Source organism: Symphodus melops (genome assembly GCF_947650265.1).
Source record: "Symphodus melops genome assembly, chromosome: 23".
Classification (NCBI taxonomy): Eukaryota; Metazoa; Chordata; class Actinopteri; order Labriformes; family Labridae; genus Symphodus; species Symphodus melops.
In genome coordinates this window covers 7,212,235-7,235,265 of record NC_136713.1, presented here as the reverse complement: position 1 = coordinate 7,235,265, position 23,031 = coordinate 7,212,235, and the positions used below count along the sequence as shown (strand labels likewise).

Here is a 23,031-nt window from a genome sequence, read left to right as displayed (position 1 = left end):
AAGTCTGTTTTATTTCCTACTCATGTACAGTAAAAGTTAAAAAAAAGTTGCAAAGAAAACCAAAAACATTGTTGCTTTGCATAAAATACATTTTCAACTTAAAATCAGCAGTGCTTTTTTTTTTCTTCTTTTTTTGGAAAGGGGGGGATGAAATATAAAACCAAAAGACAGCTTTAAACACAGACCAGCCAGTCACAGCACAGGAGGGCAGGATTAGTAAGGAATAAAAATCCTTGAGTCGCCAGTCTTCTGCTTTCCAAATATTTTTTGTACTGCACACAGTAAAGTGTGTTTATGCATCATACTGGTGAGTGAGCTTTAATACAGACGCCATGTGATAAGAGCATGCCCTGCTCATCCCACCAAATTTAGCTCTCTGCTATCTGGCATGTTAGTGTAACCAATAACCCGGCATGGAGAAATAGACAGCCTGAGCTTCTGAAAATAAACAGGGGTTTTTAACATCCTATAAATATGGGTCAGAAATCCAACACCTGAGGCTGCGGTGTAACTTAATACCCACCCGATGACAGAAACACAAGGATAATGCCCTCATTTATCACCCGAGAAAAATGTTGAAGTCATAGTCTGGAGCTGTCAGAGAGGCAGAGCTGCAGGGGGGTTATGGAGCCCAAGAGCGGTGACAACAGCGCTTTGGATATCTCCGGCTTCCCAGAACAGTATGTCGTATGCAAAGCTGCCATAACATGGGGCTGAGGTAACTGCGGGAGGGAAGAGAAATCAGCCTATCCTTTTTTTAAACCACCTCTGTCTGCAGCGTCATGTTCCCCTAGTGACAGTTAGATTTATAGAGTGGAAGTGTGATCGAGAGGGGGGGGGGGGGGGGGGGGGGGGGGTAGAGAGAGGGAGGGAGAGAAAAAGAGAGAAAATTGAAGCACTTCCAACGAGGTTATATTTTCAAAGATTGTAAAAGTCGTTTCCCCGTCTCCCACTGCTTCCACTAATTACAAGTGGCACCAACGGGCACCTCATTAGCATAAAAACAAGCGATCAAACACTGTCTCGTTGCTTATAATGCCCAAACACTTTGAGGGCCAGGCCTCGGTGCAGATCAGAAAACTCTCTCACAGCCTTACATTTATCACCTGTATTTTCTGCTTTTGATCGAAAGAATATTGAATTGAGTCTTATTTGCCCTCGCACTGATATTTTTTTCTTCCTCTGAGAGTATGAGCTTCTTATCTCTTCAATGCCTCAGAAGGGATGGCACCAGGCAGGGGTAGTAATGGAAGTCTGAGCAGGCTGGACAAGGAAGGTCCACGCTGCTGCTATATCAAGCAGAGCTGAGGGGCATTGACCTCCCTGTCACTGGCTCTTTGCCGCTGCCTGTGCTAAAGCTGGGAGAGGTGAGGAACTGTGCCGCGAGCTCGCAAGAAGACGTGAGGAGGGGGAGGGCGACATGGGGTGTTCGGGCTAAGAGATGACAGAGGAGAATTTGTTCTTGAAAGAGAGAGAAAGGGAACAGAGTCATTTCAGAAGTTGAAGGGCGAGGGTGAAAACAGTGTCGCGCTGTAGCTCAAAGCTAAATCCAGGCCTCATAGATCTGAGTCAAGCCGAGGCCGTCCGCTAATCACAGAGGTGTCACCCACCCTCTCTTCCCTCCCCTCACAACAGGAGCCTTAAGCAACCCAATTTTCTGTTCATTACTTACTGACCAAAGCTTTTCTGCTGGCGAGGGTTTGACAGGAGAGCCAAATCGAGCTCCACTAATTGAAATGTCAGCCGTGGAGGGCGATTTCTTCCTTTACCGACCAAAGCAAAACAGGCACAATAATTGAGCTGTCAAATCTATCAACATAACTTCTTTGCGTGGAGACGGGAGTGCCCTCGGGCGCTTCCTTATGCTAGGCTAAGCACTTTGTCTCCGATTTGCCATGCTTTCAGAATATTCCGGATCAGATCCCCGCTGGTTGTGTCTGGTGGAAGGAAGCAGGACGGGCCCCATGCATGTTTTATGACGGTGCACAAATCCGGGTGGAATTGCAGGAAAAAACTCCAATATCTTTTTTTTTTTTTTTCCTAAGCCCCAGCACCTGATGCTTCCCTTTATCTTAACTCCAATTTTGTACTGATGGTCCCTCTGCTTGGACACATCAAACCGATTTATTATCTGCGAAAATCTCTTCCACTTTTTCCAATCTATCTCCTTCTACTTGTGCTTCAGAGGAAAATCACTTCAGTAGAGCTGAGGCTTCTTCTTATACAAGAGTCAGCCTTCAAATGTTGAGAGTCTTTCTACATCTCTTACCTTCTTTAACTGTGTAGGTTGCTCTGAACGTCAAACAACAATAGAATCCAACAGAATAAAAAAAGGCCTTGGACCTCCAGGAATATCAATAGCGCTTAGTCGCTCAGTTTTAACCCGACACTGAAAGCAAAATCCTGGGCAGAGACGGGCAGTGAGGCTAGGAGACCAGCTCCAGCAGTGTGCTCTCTTAGATCAGTGAGGCCCAGGCATCCAGTGACAGCTGATTTTATTTTAGACGCACCCCTTCGTAAAAAATAGGAGTGACCGGGGGGGAGAGTACATGGGTTGAGTAAGTGGATGTGGGTTGACTTTTTTTTCAGTATCAAATATCGAGGTACCCAACATGCCCTTAACCTTATGTCACAGCAGGCTTATGGACACACACGTCCCACACTGGGACTTTAGTTCATCCTTCATTTAACCAGCAAAGAGCATGTGGCATTTAGAATCAGTGCTTGTATGCATGGTAAATATCATGGCATTTCATGATTCAGCTCACACACAGGAGACTGGTACAATATATACTGTACATACACAACAACAAACACACACTTTGGAAGGAAAATGGCTTATAACGTTGCACCACATGCGACGTTAAGCTAGATAGATAGATAGATAGATAGATAGATACTTTATTGATCCCGAGGGAAATTCAAGGCATCCAGTAGCAGTATACAGACAGGCAGGACACAAGACATTAGTTACAATACACACCCGCTGTCCCCCCCCCCCCCCCCTCCAATTAGCTATGTCAAAACAAAAGATTTTTTTCCCAACGGGTTCTCTTAAACTGTTCTACATTTTTAGAAGTATGCTTATCTGATCATGTCTACATGCTAAACATAGAAATAAAGCCAGTCTAGCTTAGCATCAGCACCAGAAGCAAAACTAGCATTGTCCAGCGTTCCAGTATTAAAAGTACATCTACAATCTTTTATTTAAACTTTGACCAGACTGACGAAGTGAAGGCAAAGTGAATCATCTGCAATAACAGTCCAGAACAGGAGTCCCCCAATGGCTTTTTCCAAAGTACAAACTTATAGATGAGAAAGACGTTTGTTCTATACGTCAAGCCTCTATGCTAAGCTAAGCTAATCAGCTGCTAAAAAAGACAAACAAACAAAGGGTCAACTCCAATCAATAAAGAAACAGTTCCTGTACATAACTCGCGCTATTACAAAATCTATTTCAATTTGAAAGTCACCAAGGATGGCTGTGATGGTTGCTTTAAGTCCTTATGCTAAGCTAGGCTAATCCATTGCTGTTCTTTACTCTGTGTTTGGCATACAGACATTAAATGGATATTGATCCTTTATTCCAAAACTAGTGAGCATATATCCAGAAATGTCAAACCCTGGGCTGAAAATAAATGGCTGGGGATGAAATTGACTTGCCCAGGTCATACTTACACACCTCCCTCATACATAACCCTGCTTCTATGTGTTTATTATTGATTATTGAATTGTGTGGAGAGCATTACGTTAAAACTGCCTGAAGATCAATACTTCCTCACAGGAATCATTTGAACAGGAAACTTTGTTCAAAATGTCTTCTCGTATGAGTCGAGTTGAGTGTACCTTTCTGGGTAAAACCTTCGCTCACTTCTCCTGCTTAATTCTTTCCTTCAAGAAGCCTTTGAACCTTTTTAGACAGCTCTTCACACGGACACTGCGGTACTTCAACCACAGCTAAGTGGTAAAAATTCAATGTCGAGCCTGCTGTGTGTCGCCCAAGAGAACTGTGCTGGAAACCTTTAACAGTCGAGACACAATCAAGAAGGTCATCAGTGGAAGATAGGAAACCATAGTGTTATCCTTTCTTTCTTTTTACTTTCTTTCTGACCTCCTTTCTGCCATCTTGTCTTCTATTTTTTCAGATATACGTTCCCCTTAAGCAATGGCAAAGGTTCTCTTTGAAATCAGTGACCTTATGCTTGAGTCTGATCCTCCCAGGGCCTTTCATGCATTGTTTTCTTCATCCTTCACGGCAATGGAGGAGGGAGAATCGGGCTTACTATAACCCTGCAGGAAATCATTGATTCCCGTTCCCTCCATATTAGTAGCTGTGATCATGACTGTTTACCAACCCCACACATGAAACACAAGGTGTTCTCAGGGAGCCCACCCCGTGAGGCACCGTTGGCAGCACATCGACTGGAGGAGAGCGTGGCTATCAGGCTTGTGGAGGAGCTGCACTCTGCTGATAATCCTGCTGAAATTGCACATGGATTTCCTGTTCCTAAAGTAGAAAATAAACATACTTTGGGAGAATACCTAATGAAGGGGCCTGAGAAAATCCCTGTACCTAAGTCCAAAGTAAACCCACATTCAAAAAGTAAAATTAACTTTCAGGGAGTGAAGTGCTAAATGTGATGAATGTTTATTTGTGTTATTGAATCATCAAAAAAAGAGATTATAAACCTAGTCTAGTGCTGTTTATTTGGTAGAGATTGTGAAGTCCAAGCTTATGCCTGAATGAGTACTTCATCCCGCATTGTCAGTGAGAACATAACATCTGGACGTTCCCAATCACAAAAAAATTCACTTTGAGTATGTCAGGGTGCACTTCCTTCTTCTGTGTCATATTTGGCAATTGAGGTTAGTAATAAATTTTAAAAAAATGACACATACATATGTAAGTATATACTGAAAGTATGTATATATATATATAACCTCGGTGTTGAAAAATGAAGCCAATGCAGAAGTAAAAAAAACTGCAGGACATCAGGGTAGTATGTATATTAATGATATTGACTCACCCTGGGGGAGCACACAGCAGCCTCATATCAATATGCAATATGACAAAACGTCAATTTTAAATTTGCACACATCAATCATGGCGTTAGTGCTTATTTGTGTCCCTTAACTCCACATGAGGGAGATAGTGGCAGATCTGCAAGTGACAGGGAGAAAAATCTATGTTTTCCTAAAGATTACATTATAAAGACATCAACATTTGGCATCCAAACCTGAGAGGAGATTAATTAAAACAAAAGCAGTCTTTTGGCAAATCCGGTTCCAACTGGCAGCATTTACACACTGAGAAATTCTCAAGGGCCAAGTGTGTCTGACATGTTTAATCATGCTCAGACAGATATAAATACACAACTTTTAGTAATATAACAAAGAACATGCCACCTATTGTTTGTGCCACAAAGCCAGTTACGGTTGTACGGTGTGTGAGTCGGCTGTATTGCCAGAGAAGAGAAGTAAACAAGGATGCCTGTTTTGAAAGAGCAGCAGCATGGAGATTTAGAGGTGAGCTTTGCATCTGTTTAAAGCGCAGTCACTCCGTCACCGTGCTTTATTTAAACATCGTGGCTTTGCACAGAGCAGCTCCCGTAGACCCCTCTGTCAGTCATCTGGCCCGGCAGACAATGCAGCGCTTTGCGTGACGACTTGTCAGCAGAGACAGAAGCCGTCGCTCAGTCAAGACAAGAGGAACGCGGGATTGTCAAGAAGCTCCAATTTTAGAGCCGGCGCTGAGATTTAGAGACTCGCCAAGCGACACAAAATCCTGACTGATCTCAGGTAGATGTTGGGGGGGGGGGGGGGGGGGGGGTCAGCTAGTGTGAGCTTATGTTGACTCTGAGCATGCATGGATGAGTATATGAGTGTGTGTGCTTAACACCTTGATACCACCTTCAGGTCTGTCAACAGTTTATCACTTAGACCATCACTCTCACCACTCACCGCCTCTCTCTTGGTCTTTTTTTTTTCAGCAGTGCTCGAGCAGTTACCCACAGAGCTGGTAGTTTGACTGCGGACATTTTTCTTTTTATTTGGACATTTTAAGCATTTTGGCAAGCTGAACTTACATGGTACCTCAGCGGTCAATGTGTTCGAACACGTTGTTCTCGTTTACTGTTGATCCCGGCAGAGTGAAAAAAAAAAAAAAGGACTGTACCTTTCACTGTAAGCTCCATCTGTGTGTACACCGCTATCAGCATCAGTGGAGAACAAACTAGAGGTAGCCAGCTCGGCGTCGCTATCACAGTAATGGAAGCACAGTATCTAGCGAGCCAGCAGCTCGCCCATTAAAAAAAGCTGCCAGGGAGGCAGCCTTATCTGGCAATGAACCATTTTCAAAACCTGCTTTCTGCCAAATGTTTATCTTATAGGACAAATGGAACAACCAACCTGCAGCTCGGCTGTTTGTTTGACAGACCCGTGCAACAGTGATGCAATCACAGAGACAGGCCTGCTGTCATGTTATAAAGGATCTGAAGTTGCAGGGAAGTAACTTTTACTGTTAAAAATCAAGCTTCCTATGGATAAAGGAGAAAGTACTCACAAAGAGAAGAGTCCGCAGGTGAGTCCATGGTCTGATCTGTTGGCGGGTGAGCGTGTGCGAGACTACTGGGCGTCCCTCTTTTAGACAGGGAGGTGTGGGCGGTTGTTACTTCCTGGTTGAGAAAAAAAGAGAGAGGGTTATCAGAGGAAAAAAAAACAAACAAAACACCTGCACTTTTCGAACAGGAAGATACAGAGCTGAGTATTCCAGTCGCCTGTGCCTAAATCGTGTGTGCACCCTTACCCTTACATGGACACACACGCTGTCACACACAGAGGATTCTCTTGCACCTCGAGCGTGAAAAACGATACAGTCAAGCGTCCGGTGACATTCAAACTCTGGATTCCAGTGAAACTTTGTTGCTGTCGTCTGTTCCGCGCATGAACACGTGTCCGCGCACGCACACACTATCTGTGAGTGTTAAGAGAGGACGACCTTGAACACAATGTTAACAGTAGGCATTGACTGGAAAGTCAGAGCAAACAGCACTTGGTTGAATTTTAATAGAGCCACTCGAGCTGCAACTAAAGATGTTTTCACAGGCTGCTTTTGATAAAAGGAACAACATTAGTAAATGGCATGTCCTTGGTGCATACAGGCTTGTTTTTCCCCTTGAAGCATTTTGTCAAAACTTAGAAGTCAGCCAGTGCAACACGCCTATTCAGTTGCAAATCATCCCCGCGGGAGGAACAAACACACCTGTGTGTGTGTGTGTGTGTCTTTGCAAATGTGCAAGTTTTTTTTTTTTTTTTTTTTTTCCATTTGCAAATCAAATGTATTCCCAATAGCGTCTTTTTTTTTTCCAACAGTGTCTTGCCGGGCTTCAACACAGAGTGACTGCAAACACACACAGGCACTCACCATGCGGCACAAACAAACAAATGTGTATCTGTCTAGCCAGGCTTCCTTCTCCCCCGCTGAAGGTGTCAACCATAATTTCAGAAATGCACCACAGGAAAAAAACGAAAACTTGTCCTCAAAAGTCCCACTTAGTGAATCCCTGAGAGACATGCTCTGTAATTTGCATTCTTTCCTACAGTATCACACACACACACACACAACAACACACAAACTATGGCAAAACAAGGATGCAAAAATAATCGCTCTCTTTCTATCACTGTCGTTCTCCCTCTCCCTCATGCTGAAGCGGCACTCACATCGAATGAAGCTCAAATCAGTGAGCTGCAAAGAGCAAAAGCACGGCCCAAACCACAGCTCCCAAGTGCTCTGTGTTTCACTGCTTATATTAAACAGAGTATTTTGTCTACAACGGGCTGTTGCGTCGCTCAGGGGATGATTAAGTGCACAAGCGGTTAGGATGTTTTAGTGTGTGAAAAAATGTGTGCGTGTGAGGGACTTCTATTGCGGTGGTTCATTTCCGCTGGTTAGAGAAGTGAAAGTCGCTGAATGAGAGCCATTTAAGGGATTCAAACATTTATCTCTCTTTGGTTGTCTGGTGGGCTTGTTTACACTTCCCTTAAAGCGAATGACTGCGGTAAATTATGCATCGAGTACATGCGGCGTGTGGGTTTGAACCCATTTTGAAAGATTTTCTCTGTACATTAATAGATATTTTTGCAGTCGGATATGACTTTGAATCTCGCAGAAGAAAGTACACAGTACAAATGGGTTGAGTTTTACAAGCAATTTACTGGCCAGAAAGAAAATTGTGTGATTAATGCAGCAGCTTAATAACTATCCCCGAAGTATTATAGCAACACTACTGTTTAAATGAATTTTTAAGTATTATTTTATGCTTATTATTTTAAAAATGAAGGTATCTCCTGCTCATTAAAAAGTATTTTTTTCTGATTAAGGTCTCAGTATCCTTGCTTGCCAGCATTTAATGAATTCAACACCACAGGTTCAGATTGGCTACTGGCATTGGTGCTAGGCACATTTTTCCAACAGGCTCTTATTGGTTAATATCAGCCAATACTGATGTTTAACAAATACATGCACCTAATATATCTTATTTGCCTCTACAAATTGAAAGTTAAATTTTATAAAATACAGTAACAGGATGAACAGCAGCAGGGCCAAAGCTTAATGTCTCATGGAAGCATCACACCAAGTGCTATCTAGCTTTGAGTCCTCGCCATATGGTCTCTTTGGCGCAGGCTGCCACAGTGGAAGGAGGAAGAGGTGGGGGGTGGTGGTGGTGGTGGTGGTGGTGGTGGTGGGGGGGGGGGGGGTAGTGGTTGTTTCTGTGCATCTCCAACAGACTGACTGAGTTAATAAGGGACAGTGCTTCGTGAAATCTATCTAAACGCTGCTGGCCTCTCGTTTGAGATAATCCCTGCGGGAAAAAAAAGCCCCAAAAAATACAAAACACATAACTGGATCTTCAGCTAATGAAATCAGTGCTCGCCATCTGGGACCGTTTCACGTGTGACAGACGCAAGAGGGGCGAGTCAAAGCTGTGACGGGGAAACCATGGCAACCATGGAGTCATACGAGCATTGCTGGCCCGGGGAGGTGACACGGTGACACCCGGCACCTCCAGTTTTGGTGCCTATTAGAGGGAGACATCACTAAAGCCTAGGCATATCCAGGAAGCTGTTAGCTCCCGCTGTAGGTGTAGGGATTTCACCATTTTACGCCGATTGTCTCGTGTCAGCTGTTGACATTTTCGTTCCTCTAACAAGCAATTCTTCTGCTCCTGGAAAAGGACTCTAATGACGTGACATGGCGCATGGAGGGTCTCTGAAGAGAGCTGTCCGCCTCCCTCTTCTCAAATGTTCTCCATCTGTCCTCCCCCTCTCCCCTCCTGGGTCATCCTCTTTTTAAAAATGTCAGTCTTAATAAGTCAATTAGTCAAGAACTGAGTCTTTTCAGCCTCCAAAAAAGATAAGCGCTGGCTGGGTGAAGGATATAAAAATGTCCTACATGGGGTGACAAGGAAAGAGAATGTGAGTAAGATCAATAAGGGATCATTTGGAGTTTGGTGAATCAAGGATCAGGGGGCTGTCAGGTATAAGTACCCTTCAAACAAAGTGTTTGTGTAGATTGAAACCCACCCGCACATCTTAATAGCTAGCAGCCAGAGAGCTTATCTTATCGTAGCAAAGACTGGAAACGGGCCGTCTCGCTCTGTTCTTAAAGTAACTAAACGCGCCTACAGCAGCGCTTAGGCCTGCGATTCTTTAATCTCTACAAAGGAAGTCTCGTCCTCACTGTGAGGCGGCCAGCTAAGTCGGTCAGCCCGATTTAAAGATTGTAAAATATGCGATTGTTTGACTTTCTGCATTTAAAAAAAACAACAAAAAAAACCCATCAGATTTTCCTTTAATTCTTCATGCTGGGTGAAGTTTAAGACGGCTGCCAGCTTGCAGTGAAAACAATCACAAGCAACATGAAATTATTCTAAATTGCTGTTTTGAGGATACAGAAGAATCATGCATGTCCGACGTCGTTCCCCACTTTTCCCTCTGTCAGACAAATCTGAATTATCTATAGTTAGTTGCTGTTCATAAAAGCTCATTTTAATAGAAAATGATCCTGTGAGAATGGATGTACTCCAAGAGCTGTATCTCTTTGTGGCAGGCTGCGTTGGACTCTAGCAGCTCAGAAATTGCTCCGAGTGATTTTGCTGGAGCTGGTGAAGCCGCAGAAGCAGTTCAAATCGATGAGGGCCGCTGGCTCGATATCAGACTTGACATTTTGGTGGCGAGAGGGCGCACCACCTCGACGGGGATGTTCTCCTAAAAAAAAAACACTTTCAGCAGATCTTATTTTCGGATCGCTCTCTGTTCCTTTAACGTTCACGTTTGAACACCCACGTCTCCTCCGTTTTTCTCTCGGCTTTTTCCTCCCTTCATCTTTCTTGAGATGAGACGGCTCCTCTGCTGGCTTCAAGTCACTGATTGTCTTGTGGGGGGATGTGTGCCGGGTCATGCCGTCAGGGGGGGCGGGGATCCTCTGACCTATATGATCAGGAGATACTTAAACTTCAAAAGAAATGGGCACAGGGAGTCACTCCAAATTCATTCTTAAATGAAATCTATTTTTACAACACCTCTACTAATTTCCTCCTGCTCAGTCTTCAGGGAGAAGCATTCCAAACATACTCTTTTCATTTTGCATACAGGGCTGTGCCTTTCTGCAGCAGCACTAAAGTTCTAGCTGGTGCACAGCCAGTGACGAGGCCTGCCAAGAAAGCGAGTCGCTCACACGTAACTCACTGTTTGGGTACTTCATTTGAAATGACAGTGTTCCTTTTTGTTGGCAAATGGCGCGTACATTAGTGACTCGGCGCATGTGGACACAAAGTCACAGTGCGGCCGCATGCACGCTCCCCCTGACAGCTCTTGGCCCGAGTGCTGCTGGCTGTGAAAGCAGCCTTATTGGTTTGCTGGCATAACGCACAAGTGGCTGCTCTCGAAGAGTGACTCATGAGAGTGTGCCACAGTCAACAAAATAGTGGGCTGACCAAAAGGCAACCAGTTGCGTATTATGTCCCTAAACATGTCTGACCTCGGCATGCAGGGAGCCAAAGGTGTGAGCGGGCATTTCAAAGAAGGAGGCTCAGAAAAATGTCATTTTATGGGGGTTTTTTTCCCAACTTGCAGTTCGTCTCAGACATGCTTGTAAATCTTAGAGACCATAGATACAGGAGCTTCTTTCTTGGAGCCTCACTGATATACTGCTTTACGGTATTTTTTGTGCAATGTCACAGGAATAAAAGGGCGTGCTTTAGTACAATCGTGCCGATTAAGCAGAGCACTCTTCAACTCCAAGAAGCGCATTTAGGCAAAACAAGTGAGAAGAGATTGTGAACGCAAAACGTCTTGAATTGATTTCATTCTCTGAGAAAGCAGGCTTCTCGGAGCTTTTCTTTTCTTTCCAAAAAAAAGACGATCTAACTCCGGCTGTATCATCCGTCACTTCGTGCGAACACTGTTGGAATCCTTCAGAAAGAAAAACATTTTTAATAAAAAAAATTAAATAAAAAATCAGACATCTGTTGAGTTAATTTGACTTGTTATTAAAAGAGAAACCAAAATAGGAGTGTAGCTATTCAGGGACTCGTTAGATGACACCCCACAGAAAAGACCTTTAGGAAATGTACGGTAAATTATAAGCCAGACAAGAACTCCTTAATGTGGGATTAAAATACAATTCTTTTGACGACTATTTTTTCACCTCGACATTGTTAGATTAATAGAGTAGCGGCAGTAGGGAGTTGACAGAAGCCGCACAAAGACTGAACAGGAGAACAGAACCCCTGACTCTCTCTCTCTCTCTCTCTTTGGATCATACCATCAAAAACACATCCTGCTGCTTCAAGCTCTCCGCCTCAAGTTTCCAGTTGTGAAGTTCCCGAAGTGGAAAAGGTCACGAAGAAGGCTCAGAGCAGGTCGCACAGTTTCTCCTTGCCAAAAACAGAAAAGTTTTTGGAAAACAATAAGAAATAATTGAAGCGATTGAGCTAAAAATATGTGGATCGTTTCCTCGAGTCTTGGACGGTCTCTTTATCTCTCAGTCCAAAAATTGATGTTGAAAATGTTGCCAAAGATTTTTTCTGCACTGCTGACATGAAGTGAGGGTGCAAAGACGTACACAGTCAGGAATACCAGAGAGAGTGAGAGAAAATAAAGGGTTTGGATCAGGTCATTTTTTAAAAACAGCTGAATCATGAATTCTGAGAGTCAAAAGTCTCGCTGCTTCGGAGCCTCAAGTACACAATTTAGGGCCTCAAGGTTTTGTTGTTTTTGGGGTCCAGAAGTGACCACATCTTGACAAAAAGCTGAAGCATTGACGAGCCTGTACCTTGACTGACAGGTTGACGTGGTAACACATCGCCACGCCCTAAAGCTGCCTTCATTAAACCAGGTAACTGTCGTCTTGACGGAAGCAGCCAGTTGGGAGAAAAGACAAAGAGTTCGACTGACCTCCGCCTACATGCACTTCCTGTTTACCCAGTCGTTTCCATATTCATGTTAATCAGCTGCTTAAAGGCTTTTTCAAAAGATGGATATGAGGATTAATTCTTTAAGGCAGCTTCTCCTTCAGGGATAACTTCCACAGAGACTATGTTTTCTGCCATGTGCGAAGGTGATTAATAGTGAGCAGAGGGAAAGTGAATATTCAATGATGACATAATAATTGAATTTCACATTAAAGTTTCCCTTTACAGCTCAGTGTTGTTCCCTGTGACAGATTGCTTTGTGCTGTACAGTAGTGAATAAAAAGCTCCAATTATACTCTGCAGACAAACTAAGATAATATCCAGCTCAGCAGGGAGCGCTGACTGATTTGAAGCCTTTTTGGCAAACAAGTCTGATATTCAACTTTTCTTCCTGCTGAGTTTGCTCGCCTTGCAGTGCGAAGTCATCGTTATCCTCGAACGCCGGCTGTACTCAAAGAGTCACATCTTTTACTTTTCAACAGGCGAAGTGACTTCAGACTGTTTCACTCATTAAAGCGCAAGAAGAAAAAAAACAAAACACCAATATGCTGCGGGAAAAAAAAAAATGCTTACTCCAACCTTTTACCTGCTGTGAACTTATCAGGTGTCAGCTCATAGACAAATCAAAGCACCCTACTGAACACGATGAGCCTACAGCCATGCTAACAGGTCAATCAGGCTAAGTGAAGCTAAATGCTGTAAAATCCTAACAATGCTTTCTTCTTCTGTTTTGTGTCTTGCATATTTATTAGCACAATAAAGGCTGAGACTGGCTTTACTGTCTCAAGAAGGAAATGGGAATGTCCTTTTTTCTGCAGGTCAGAAGTTAACCATTAACTTAAGTTCTGGGTGTTATGTTTGGGAGCTGACAGGGTTAACACGTAATGGCCTCAGAACTTCAAGGTGAGCCACAGGAATACTCGCCAATCTAGGAGATCTCAGACTGGGCCGATGAGTTGAGCCAACGAACCGACCGACCGGCAATCGCCAGGCCCCGGGGCCACGCTGCCAGCATGACTAAAAATACTCCGGCAGAGCTGCAGCAGCACTTTTTTTTAAAAAAATATTCTGGAATTGTCCGTGGGGTGTGTGGTACGTCCGGACGGGTGTACCTTTCAGATTTGTATGTGAGCACAAATCTACAGCTTCAGCTGACTAACAAGGCTCTGCAGCTTTATTAAAGTCCTCAAAAGTCAGAGGCTAAAAGGTTTCAGTGTAGAACAACAAAGCCAGGACAAAGATGTGGCATCTGATGGTTTGGAGAACAAAGAAGTGGTGATGCAGAAACAGAAGCTGCGAACGACATGCCGACTATTTAATGACGCCAATTATTCAGTATTCTCCCGCTCTTTTATTTCCCTTGCTGTCCTTGTTTGGAGAAGCTCTTCAATCAGCTGCGGATTGTTGAATGAATCTTTTTTTTCATCAGTCAAGATGTCTGAACTATTCAAATAATAAAAAGCATAATTTATCTTCATGTGCTCGTCATTTAACATCAGCAAGATCTTTAACACAACACTGATAAGTTATATAACTTTTGTGCAACTCCATTGGTTGACAGTATGGAAAAAACAAAACCTGAAGTATAGAGCAAATGTTAGTTAATGGTTTTAATCTTCTGTCGCCTCTTTTTTTGTTGGTGTTTTGCGACTATGTGCATTTCTCATTTGAAGGTCATCACTGCTTTCTTACTCTCTTTTGTACTCTTTGGAAGCCGCTTCTTTCTTTGTGCCTTGTTGCCATAAGCGTTATTTTTCTGCAATCCGGCAGAAATATGTACCTTTTTTTTTTTTCTTCTGCGTTTTGAATCCTCAATCGACTGTCCTCATTACGAACAAACAGAGACACATTAATATTTCAAGCACTCATGGGCAAATACTGGCACAAAAGAAAGACGGGGCCAGAAACAGAGAGGGAGGAGAGAGAGAGAGAGAGAGAGAGAGAGAGAGAGAGAGACGAGCCAGAGGCCAAGAAGGAAGTTACAAAGAAAAATAAGTCTGCGTGGAAAAGACGAAGAACAGATGGAGAGAGGCGATGTGTAGGGGTTTTTTTTGAGTCGCACAGGAGGAAACAAATCTGATGAGCTGAAAGAATGATGGAGAGCTAAAAAAAAAAAAAAAAAAAGGAGGAGGTGGAGTCTGCTATGTAAGTTTCTCTGCAGAGGCCAGCCAGGACAAAAAGGATTAACTGAAGGCCAAACATCCAAACAGAGCGAAAAAAAAAAGCTAGGAGGCGGACAGCAGCAACGCAGAGGGACAAGCCAAGGAAATGAACAGCAACAAAAACAAAAACAAGAAAGAGTCGGCAGATTTATGTAAAGCCAGGACAAAGCCCACGAGGATATATGATTCACATTTATGGTGACAGGCAAACAGAGCTACAACAGATGGGCTATTTCCATAGTGAGGCTCTGCAGCGCAGAAACCCGTCATGATGTATGAGCTGAAGGCTCACGTATGGCTGCGATGGTCACAGCTCATGCTTTGTTTCCCTCCCTCGCAGATTTAGGAAAAACATGTAAACCTGTGTCATGTTTCTTTTTTCATGCCTCATCGTATGGCTGCAAAAAAAGGATTATTTTTTTTTTTTTGGTACATGATGCAACATCTAGTCAGAGGCTTCCCTAAGCTGCATTTTGTGGTGCTGTCCTGTCAGAATCCTACTCGACGAACTCTGCAGTGTTTTTTTTTTTGTTTTTTTTTGCCTTTCATACTTTCATTTTGTAAGCTTCTGTCCCATGGAGAAAAAGGAAAACATGGGGTGAAATATTCTTCTGTGAATGTTTTGACCCTGACCGTTTTAGATTGTGACAGCGGCTGCTTTAGAAGCCACGGCACAACAAGAATGTACTGCAGCAAAATATAATTAGCACATTAGCACAACTTGACTACCTCACTCTCCCACATTTTCTTTTCATTTTTTAGCTTCCATTAAAGAAAAAAAACTATCAGAGATTGCCTTAGACATGTCTTCATAGTGCTATTATCTATCTGCATGTGTGATCGCCCACCGCTATATCAGTTTATTATTTAAACAAACGACCTTTCATGATGGACATTTGACATTCACTTTTTTTTTCTTTTTTTCTTTTTTTTTTGTGGCTGGATGTGACATTTTCCACAAAACAGGCATCGTAGAGCAAACCCTGCAGAGTGAGACTTCCAGACACAGCTGTCTACTGCTGGTCACTGTTCAGCTTCACCGGAGCAGCTGGAGGTTGTGACTAAACCTGCTGCTATTTTTAGCATTGCGAGCCCTCCTCATGGGAGAGCTTTGCTAAAGCCAGAGGGTAGTCCAGTAAGGGCCTTTATAGGCCACATGGATATTTATTCCCTTTCTTTTTTTTTTTTTTTTTTCACAAAAAGAGATGATTCAGTCAGGAAGATTTACTGTGAAAAGTTGGATCTGGTTGAAATGGAGCTGCTTGAAAAACAAACAAACAAAAAAATCATTAAAATCTTTGGACTTGGATTGGTTCAAGAAGGGAGCTGTAACAGAAAGTGTATCAGCATGGTATGAGTTAGATACTGTATCTCAGGACATAATGGCTGCACTGCGACCTGCATGAGTAATATTAAAGCTACACGCAGCAGGTCAGAGAGCAAGTCCATTATCATATCGTGTGAATGATTTCTCACACCAATTCAAATCAAATGTAACCTGCAAATTGTTTATTAGCGTCAATCAGGTGCTTCCTTATTTTTTCATCTCTCTTCTTCAGTGTTGGGGAGTTTTTATTTTGGTCTAGTTTTTGGAAAACTCTGGAAACACAAAACGACACATTCAAAAAATGTGGCAAAACTAGAAAAATTAGCGAGATGTCGCTATAAAAAAAACAAAAACAAAAAAAAAACGATCCTGCAAATCACATCACATGTTTCATAAGCGGAAACGCTAGGTTGTTTCATGAAGACACCTCCAATGACCCCACGCTGCTTCACAACACCACCAGACTATCTCGCTCCCAAAAACCACACGTCGAAGTTGAGATATTTCTCAATTTGCAGACGTGGTTTCGTTCCTGACTCTACATCCCTTCAGGGTTAAGCGACTTGCCCGGGGTACACTTCAAGGTGGAAGCTGTTGAGAGGAGAGAAGATTAATTCAGCGTGCCCAAACTGGCTCCATTTGCAAATGACAAACTTGACCCAGATGTAGCGAGCGGCAGATAAATTAAAGCTTGACCGACGTCCAGTGATTTGGAGTTTTTTGTTTTTTTTTAAGGCTGGCAGAAACTCCCCGCGCGTATCGACTGCTGGAGCATTAGCAAGCCATTAAAGCGGACTGGAGCTGCTTGCTGAGCTTCAAAGAGGAAGATGATACGTGCAGCGTTTTTTTTTGTAACTCAATTAAAATGTGAGGCATTTGTGCCAGAGACGATGGCATTTGTAAAACACATATGGCTGCAGATGTGGAGCCAAATTCAGATTGATATTACGCCTTCTATTGCTCATCAGCTTATATTCAAACATCCATAGATTTCACATGCGTTGTTATGTATTTAACGCTGACGTCATCTATCCACTCTGAACGTTTCCTGAAATAACCTGTGTACAAATGGGACACATTTAGAGTCTGTATCTCATGGCCTGGAGCAGATCTCCTCATTCTGAATTCCAGGGCCTTCCTCCGCTGATTACCAGCGCCTTGAACCAGCGCTGAACCCCGACAGACATGTGCTCGTCTCCGGGGAGAGAAAGCCGTGGGAAAACTGAGGAGAGGGTGAGAGAAACTGTCAGTGTGAGAATCGGTGAAGTGGCGCCCCGATGAAGCTAATCACGACTGAAACATGAATATAATTTGTTAATCAGACACTGACCTGCCGTACCTGCTAAAATATGAACTCGCTCCTCATTTTTGGATTTTCTCGCTCTCGACGGCCCCTGCTGATTCACTCCGAGGGTCTTTCACTCCCTATCAATCTTCATCTTCCGCTCCTCTCTCGCCTTCTCCGCCCATTTGCTTTCTCACTCCTCTCTTTCACAATGGGCCTTGTGTGCTCGCTGAATGTGAAGCCATATTTCAGTCTCTTTCATCAGTCTCGCTTAATGTTCAGTGAGCAACGCCAACATCACCAGGCACTACTATTTATACACGGCGACTCCAAAGTGGCTCGGGATCCGGCTCTCCAAATATACACCGAAGCTGGGCAATGACATCGGCTGACACGCTGCATGCCTGCTTGATATTCTGGGGGATTTAAGTCTATAAATGTGCAAATGTGTAACACGAGATCATGCATGTGGACGGGCTACGCGTCACCTTGGGCATACTGGCTCAAATATTAAACCAAATGCGACCTGGACGGTGGATCGCTGTGTGCCTCAGCGGTTCTTACAAAGACGGCCATGAAAATTGTGCGTTCATGTGTCCCCCCCCCCCCCAAATGTTCACAAGTTTCCAAGTGATGTACGCATGACGCTGTGTCTAAAAGAAAAAAGTGGACTCCATGATTTTGACCTCCAGACCTTTTCTGAAACGAAAACAACGGAGACCAATCTCGACCAAGAATGCAAAGCACAAGCGCACAGACGATCACGATTTCATGATCACGAGGTGAAGATCAAAACAGAGGCGCAGTGCTTCTCCTGGATCCAGTTTATACAATGTTTTAAAAGGACAGAAAGGAGCTTGAGCGTTCCTAATCACTGTGAAAATGCTAGCATTAGCTTCGAGTAGCTGCTGTGACTTAGTCTAAGGAAGGCTGTTAACTTCTTCACGTGTTGGCTTTGACTTCCTGGAGTGGCAGTAGAGTATTAGCATGTTAAACCAGACATTATTGTTCTAAATGTTGTTGCATGTATTTTGCTGCCGCAGTCGTAAAGTTTGATGATTGAAATCTTCCACAAAAAAGATAAGTCACAAATCTTTTCTTTGGACTTCCTGAGTTTTTGTTATGGCAACCAGGACGTGAGGGATGATGATGTGTTGCTGCCCTCGCGGTGACACCGTGTCATTATAAATAACTGATTGGGAAAATAAGCCTGAGGTCGTTGGCTAATTATTGAACACATATGCTCTCGTGGCAGCGTGGGTGTCAAACTGTGTTAGAGGAGAGACGGTCTGAGTCACGCAGCGATTCGTATGGAAAAGAGCTCGGAGGTATGCATTCATTAGCGAGCTATGAACGAAAAAGGCAGCAAACAGAAACACAGAGCTGACTTTTATGAATGTTTCAACTCGCCAAATCCGCACACAAACAAACGCCAGGTAGGCAAACGAGTCGGATGAGTTCGATGAAGCGGGGGGGGGTTTCAGAGCTGTGTTTGGCAGGCGACGCAACAGAACGACTACTCTCCGAGCCAAGGCTGAGAGCAACAAGTCGTCATCACACACAACACACCAGCATCGTTTCAGCGTCTCACACACACACACACACACACACACACACACATGGGCAAGGCTCGGCTGCCAGCTCCATTAAAAGATTTGAATCTGTGAAAGTGAGACCAAAGAGATGCCTGGTAAAAGTTAATGGAATTTTTACGAGCTCAATGGACTTGACGGGGACGGGGAACGTCGGTGTCCTCATCAAGTCCAGATCAATTTATCGCAGACACATTGTAGCTTTTACTTCATTTAAGATTTAATTAAGTGCGTTTAGGGACGGACGGCGATGCATATTGATTTTTCTTTTTTTTTTGTTGGGGGGGGGAATAGTTCACCATTAGCCAAAAGGCTGTCTCATTCACATCCATCAGCGTGTCATTTGTCATGTTTAAGTGCCATTTATCAGCATGGCAGCATGACAAAAATGACATTCTTGGCTTAAAAGCTGCAGAAAAGTGTAACCATAGAAACAGCTATATGAAAAGTCTTATGCATTGCTCCATTTAGTCCATACTGTATATTGAATACTACCTTATAAACCATCTGTCAAACACTTTTTATGGACGCTAATGAAAAAAAATACCTCCAGTAGAAACAGACAGGACAGAGTCATGAAAATCCACCCAAACTGCACTCCTCCAGATCCTGTCTACATTCCTGTTGACACCTCAGAGGGCGTACACGTGTTAACCCGCCGTGACGAGCTCATATCCCAAAGTATGAAATCCCTTTTTAACTCTTCTGTGTCGTGTTAAATGTACCTTACATATCAGGATTAGATACTGCCCCACCCCCTCCAATTATGCAAATCCTGATAATCTGACAGCCTTAGAAAGAAGAGGAAAGCCATTTAAAGACACCTCAAGGTATCAAGCATGAACTCTAATTAACACCAGGTGATTAGTCATTGTCTCGCAGTGATAAACTCCTGATTAAGAACACATCATTAACCGTAGTGCTCATAAACTTTGCTTTCTCCAGTTATGAACGTCGGAGCACTGTCGTCAGCCTCACAGATGTCACGCTGCCACCTGCTGGTCATCAGCTGCCATTACAACACGGGCTGAATGCCAAGTGAGGTCATGAGTATGAGGAACATGCAAGTTATGCAACGCTTAATTTATGTGCAAACATGTTAATGAGCTATTGCAGAGTGATAGAGAGCAAATGTGCACCACTCTCGATGAGTGGCCTGCTCTGTCGCATGTTTGCACCGTGCAGCTCGAGCATGACTCTGATCTGTCACACGCATGTGCATATCTGTGTGTGTGCCCAGCCCCGTGCGCACAGTCATGACCAGAAGGTCAGACAGATGCTGTAAACACAAGCCAGCGTCCCTCGAGGATCACAGGCGGAAAAAAACACGGTCTTTGCACTCACGATAAACCATTGCATCACATCACAGTCGAGGCTCATCCTGCGGACTGTCCTCGCCCACCGCTGAGGAATTTGGCCTCGGTTGAGCGGCCACCTGGGAATCCATCAGTCATTGTTACGGCCCGCCGTCCAATGACAACGCTGGCGTTTAAATAAATGAAACGGGGCAGGGGGAAAAAAAATAATACAGTGCATCATCAAATATTAAGCTCGGCATTACAGACGAGCTGCAGACGAGGTCATGTTTTATAAGCAGCCGGCTGCAGAGACAGCTCTGCTCCTGTCCTCTCTCTGGGAATCTGGGAACACTGCCCACATGCTCCATTAACACTGACTACAGGCTGTTTTTTGGTGTTTTTTTCAGGAGAAGATAGGAACAGACTAGAAGCACTCATGAAAGCATGCACACACAGACCTAATCCTAAAAAGCATACTCTCCCCTGGGTGCAAAATCGAGGGCTTCATTTGAAAGTAGAAGGAAAGTAAATGTGGTGATTAACTAAGTCATTATGAGGTGAGATGGGTCGACAAACAATATGCAGTATCCGTTAAATTTCAATGTGGACTCAATATAAACTAGTTATCTTTCACAAAGAGATATGAAACCAAGTGCAGATTGAGACTGTGCTCCCTGCGAAAACAACAGCATCAATCATTTAGCAAAGGCCTCGCGCTGACATTTCCAATCGTCAAAGCCCTCCTGAAAGATGACACTATGACTGGCGTCTATGTGGAGCCACCGAGGAAACAACGTGACGTTGACAAAGAGCCACAAAGTTAGCAGTGGGAAAGGATTTTCAATGTCACACAGACGGTCAAAGTGTGTTCACTGTCCTTCACTCGGAACGTGTTTCTTCCCCGGCTCTTCGTCGCGCCGGCTGCAGACAGGAAAACAAGTTTCAAAAGTACATGTTTGTAATTTAATGGAGGCAGATATGAAAGACAGTTTGTGTCTATTTAACTTGCTGGTACGTGCCTACAGCTCGCTCGTGTTCAGGAGACGGCCTTCACAAGACGATCGAATACAAATCTCCACAACCAGGGACACGATCTGATTCAGACGTGAACCGAAACAACATGCGAGGATGCTGAATCGTTCACATCAGAAAAGGAACTGAACAGGTAAACACAGATTGATTTGCCTAACATGGATAAGGTTACACTGCAGGTAACGCTCCACATGTGGCCGACCAAAGAGGAGCTTCTTATCTCTCCGAGTGTCCAAACACACGAGCCTGGGGACAAAATAAGGACATACAAGCTTCACCAGCTGTGCTCCAAAGAAAAGGAACCGTCTAAAGATGCCATCTTTGACTCTTGTCTTTATTTATGTGGCTCATTAACCAGAGTAATCGGGAAACTGTTTTCATCTCAGGAGCCAGATGTGATGTGATTCGAACAGATCCCTCTCTTCTGCCTGTGGCCTGATGGAGATACTTTTGCTCCGCTTCCAGCTACAGCCGACACACCAATTAGAGGGTTATTTTGAAAATCCCTCTGAACCGTGAGGCTCCTTAAAATAGTTCTTAAATAACAGGGTGTCGAATATCAGCAACCAAGTGGCACTGCGTAGAAACAGCTGGTTATCAGTCAGCACTGGCACACACTGAAAGCTACATTTCCCATAATGCATTGGCACTTGCTGTGTTTGAATCCTATAAAAAAAACAACAACTTGGGTTTCCAAGCACTTGCATTGAGCTCACTGGCCAATCGATTTTTTCATTGGGTTAGTCTGATGTCACAACCACATTTGGCATTCAAAAAAGTAGGTCACTCAGGCCTTTATGTCCCATCGTGAGCTGTTTGGTAAACCGGAGGCTCTCTCATAATGACTCGCCTCACTTCCAACAGACTTAGTTTTTCCTCTCAAAGAAGCCAGCCGGGATGGAAAAAAAAAAACAAAGCAGGAAAAGAGAGGGCCACCCTCCTCTCCAGCGAGGAGACGTTTACCCTCAGCAGTTTTTCACCAGAGTCATTCAAATCAAATCAATGCAAACACTGAGCACTGAACTTTCTGCTTTGTTTACTCTGGGTTCTCATTCTATCCAAGTTACTTGTAGTGTCATTATATTGTCCTTTACAGTCACTACATACAGCAAACTACAGCTTTCAATAGTGAAAACTACACAATAGACAGTTTAACCACTTGGAAACAGGATCTGCATCACCACTATTTACTTTACAATTTCAAGTATCTTTGAAGGTTGCAAAAAGCTTTTTCGATTTTGTTAAAAAGCAAGCTGCATCAAACCCATCCATCTCTCTGACACATCCAGCACAAAGTGCAAACCATGGCAGTTATGCAACAGCAATTTACCTCGAGAAAAGTGGAATTGCATTGCTCAAAAAAAAAAAAAAACTAGTACACTTCACTCTGAAAGTAAAATAATAAAAAGCACAGTGGGTAGTACTTACTGTGTTTGCCCCGGCAGGCTTCTCAAACATCCTCTTTAGGCTATCAAGTGGGATGTGAAACCTCTCAATCCTCTTAGCAGCCTGCAGGTCCTCTCTGATCACTGGATCTTCAGATGCCTCTACCTGCGACCCACAGGGACTCCAGGAAACGCAGCCCGAGGTCGCCGACACTGCGCTCGCCACCTCCTCTCCATTTCCTGATTGAATTTCCATTGTTGCACAGAAACCGTATCTCTCTCCCCACTCTTTTCCCTCCAGGCTTTGTGCTTATAGGGGAAGTCTATTGTAAGAGGTGGATTTAGGAGGGGTGAGGAAGTGTTGGAGTTTTTTTTTTTTTTAAAGGGGGGAGTGAGAGGTAAAGATGGTGATGCAGAAGTTGCTGGGGTTTCTTTCAGTCTGGAGGACTCTCTGGGTTTCGCAGGCACGACGAGTGG

The 23,031-nt window shown here is 43.8% G+C and overlaps 1 protein-coding gene across 2 annotated transcripts in view; it reads right to left on the bottom strand.

Moving 5' to 3' along the window:
- xirp2a (xin actin binding repeat containing 2a) overlaps positions 1–23,031 on the bottom strand; it is a 50,989-nt gene that overhangs the window by 19,114 nt on the left and 8,844 nt on the right. The window contains exons 3-4 of one of the 2 annotated variants that reach the window (XM_079336180.1): positions 22,598–23,031; positions 6,563–6,674 (exon numbers count right to left, since the gene is read on the bottom strand). In XM_079336180.1, coding sequence (XP_079192306.1) covers positions 6,563–6,674; positions 22,598–22,810 — 325 coding nt within the window. In that variant the 5' untranslated portion in view covers positions 22,811–23,031. Of the gene's footprint in view, positions 1–2,269; positions 2,450–6,562; positions 6,675–22,597 lie in introns of those variants that run through there. The other variant, XM_079336181.1, reaches the window with a different exon arrangement.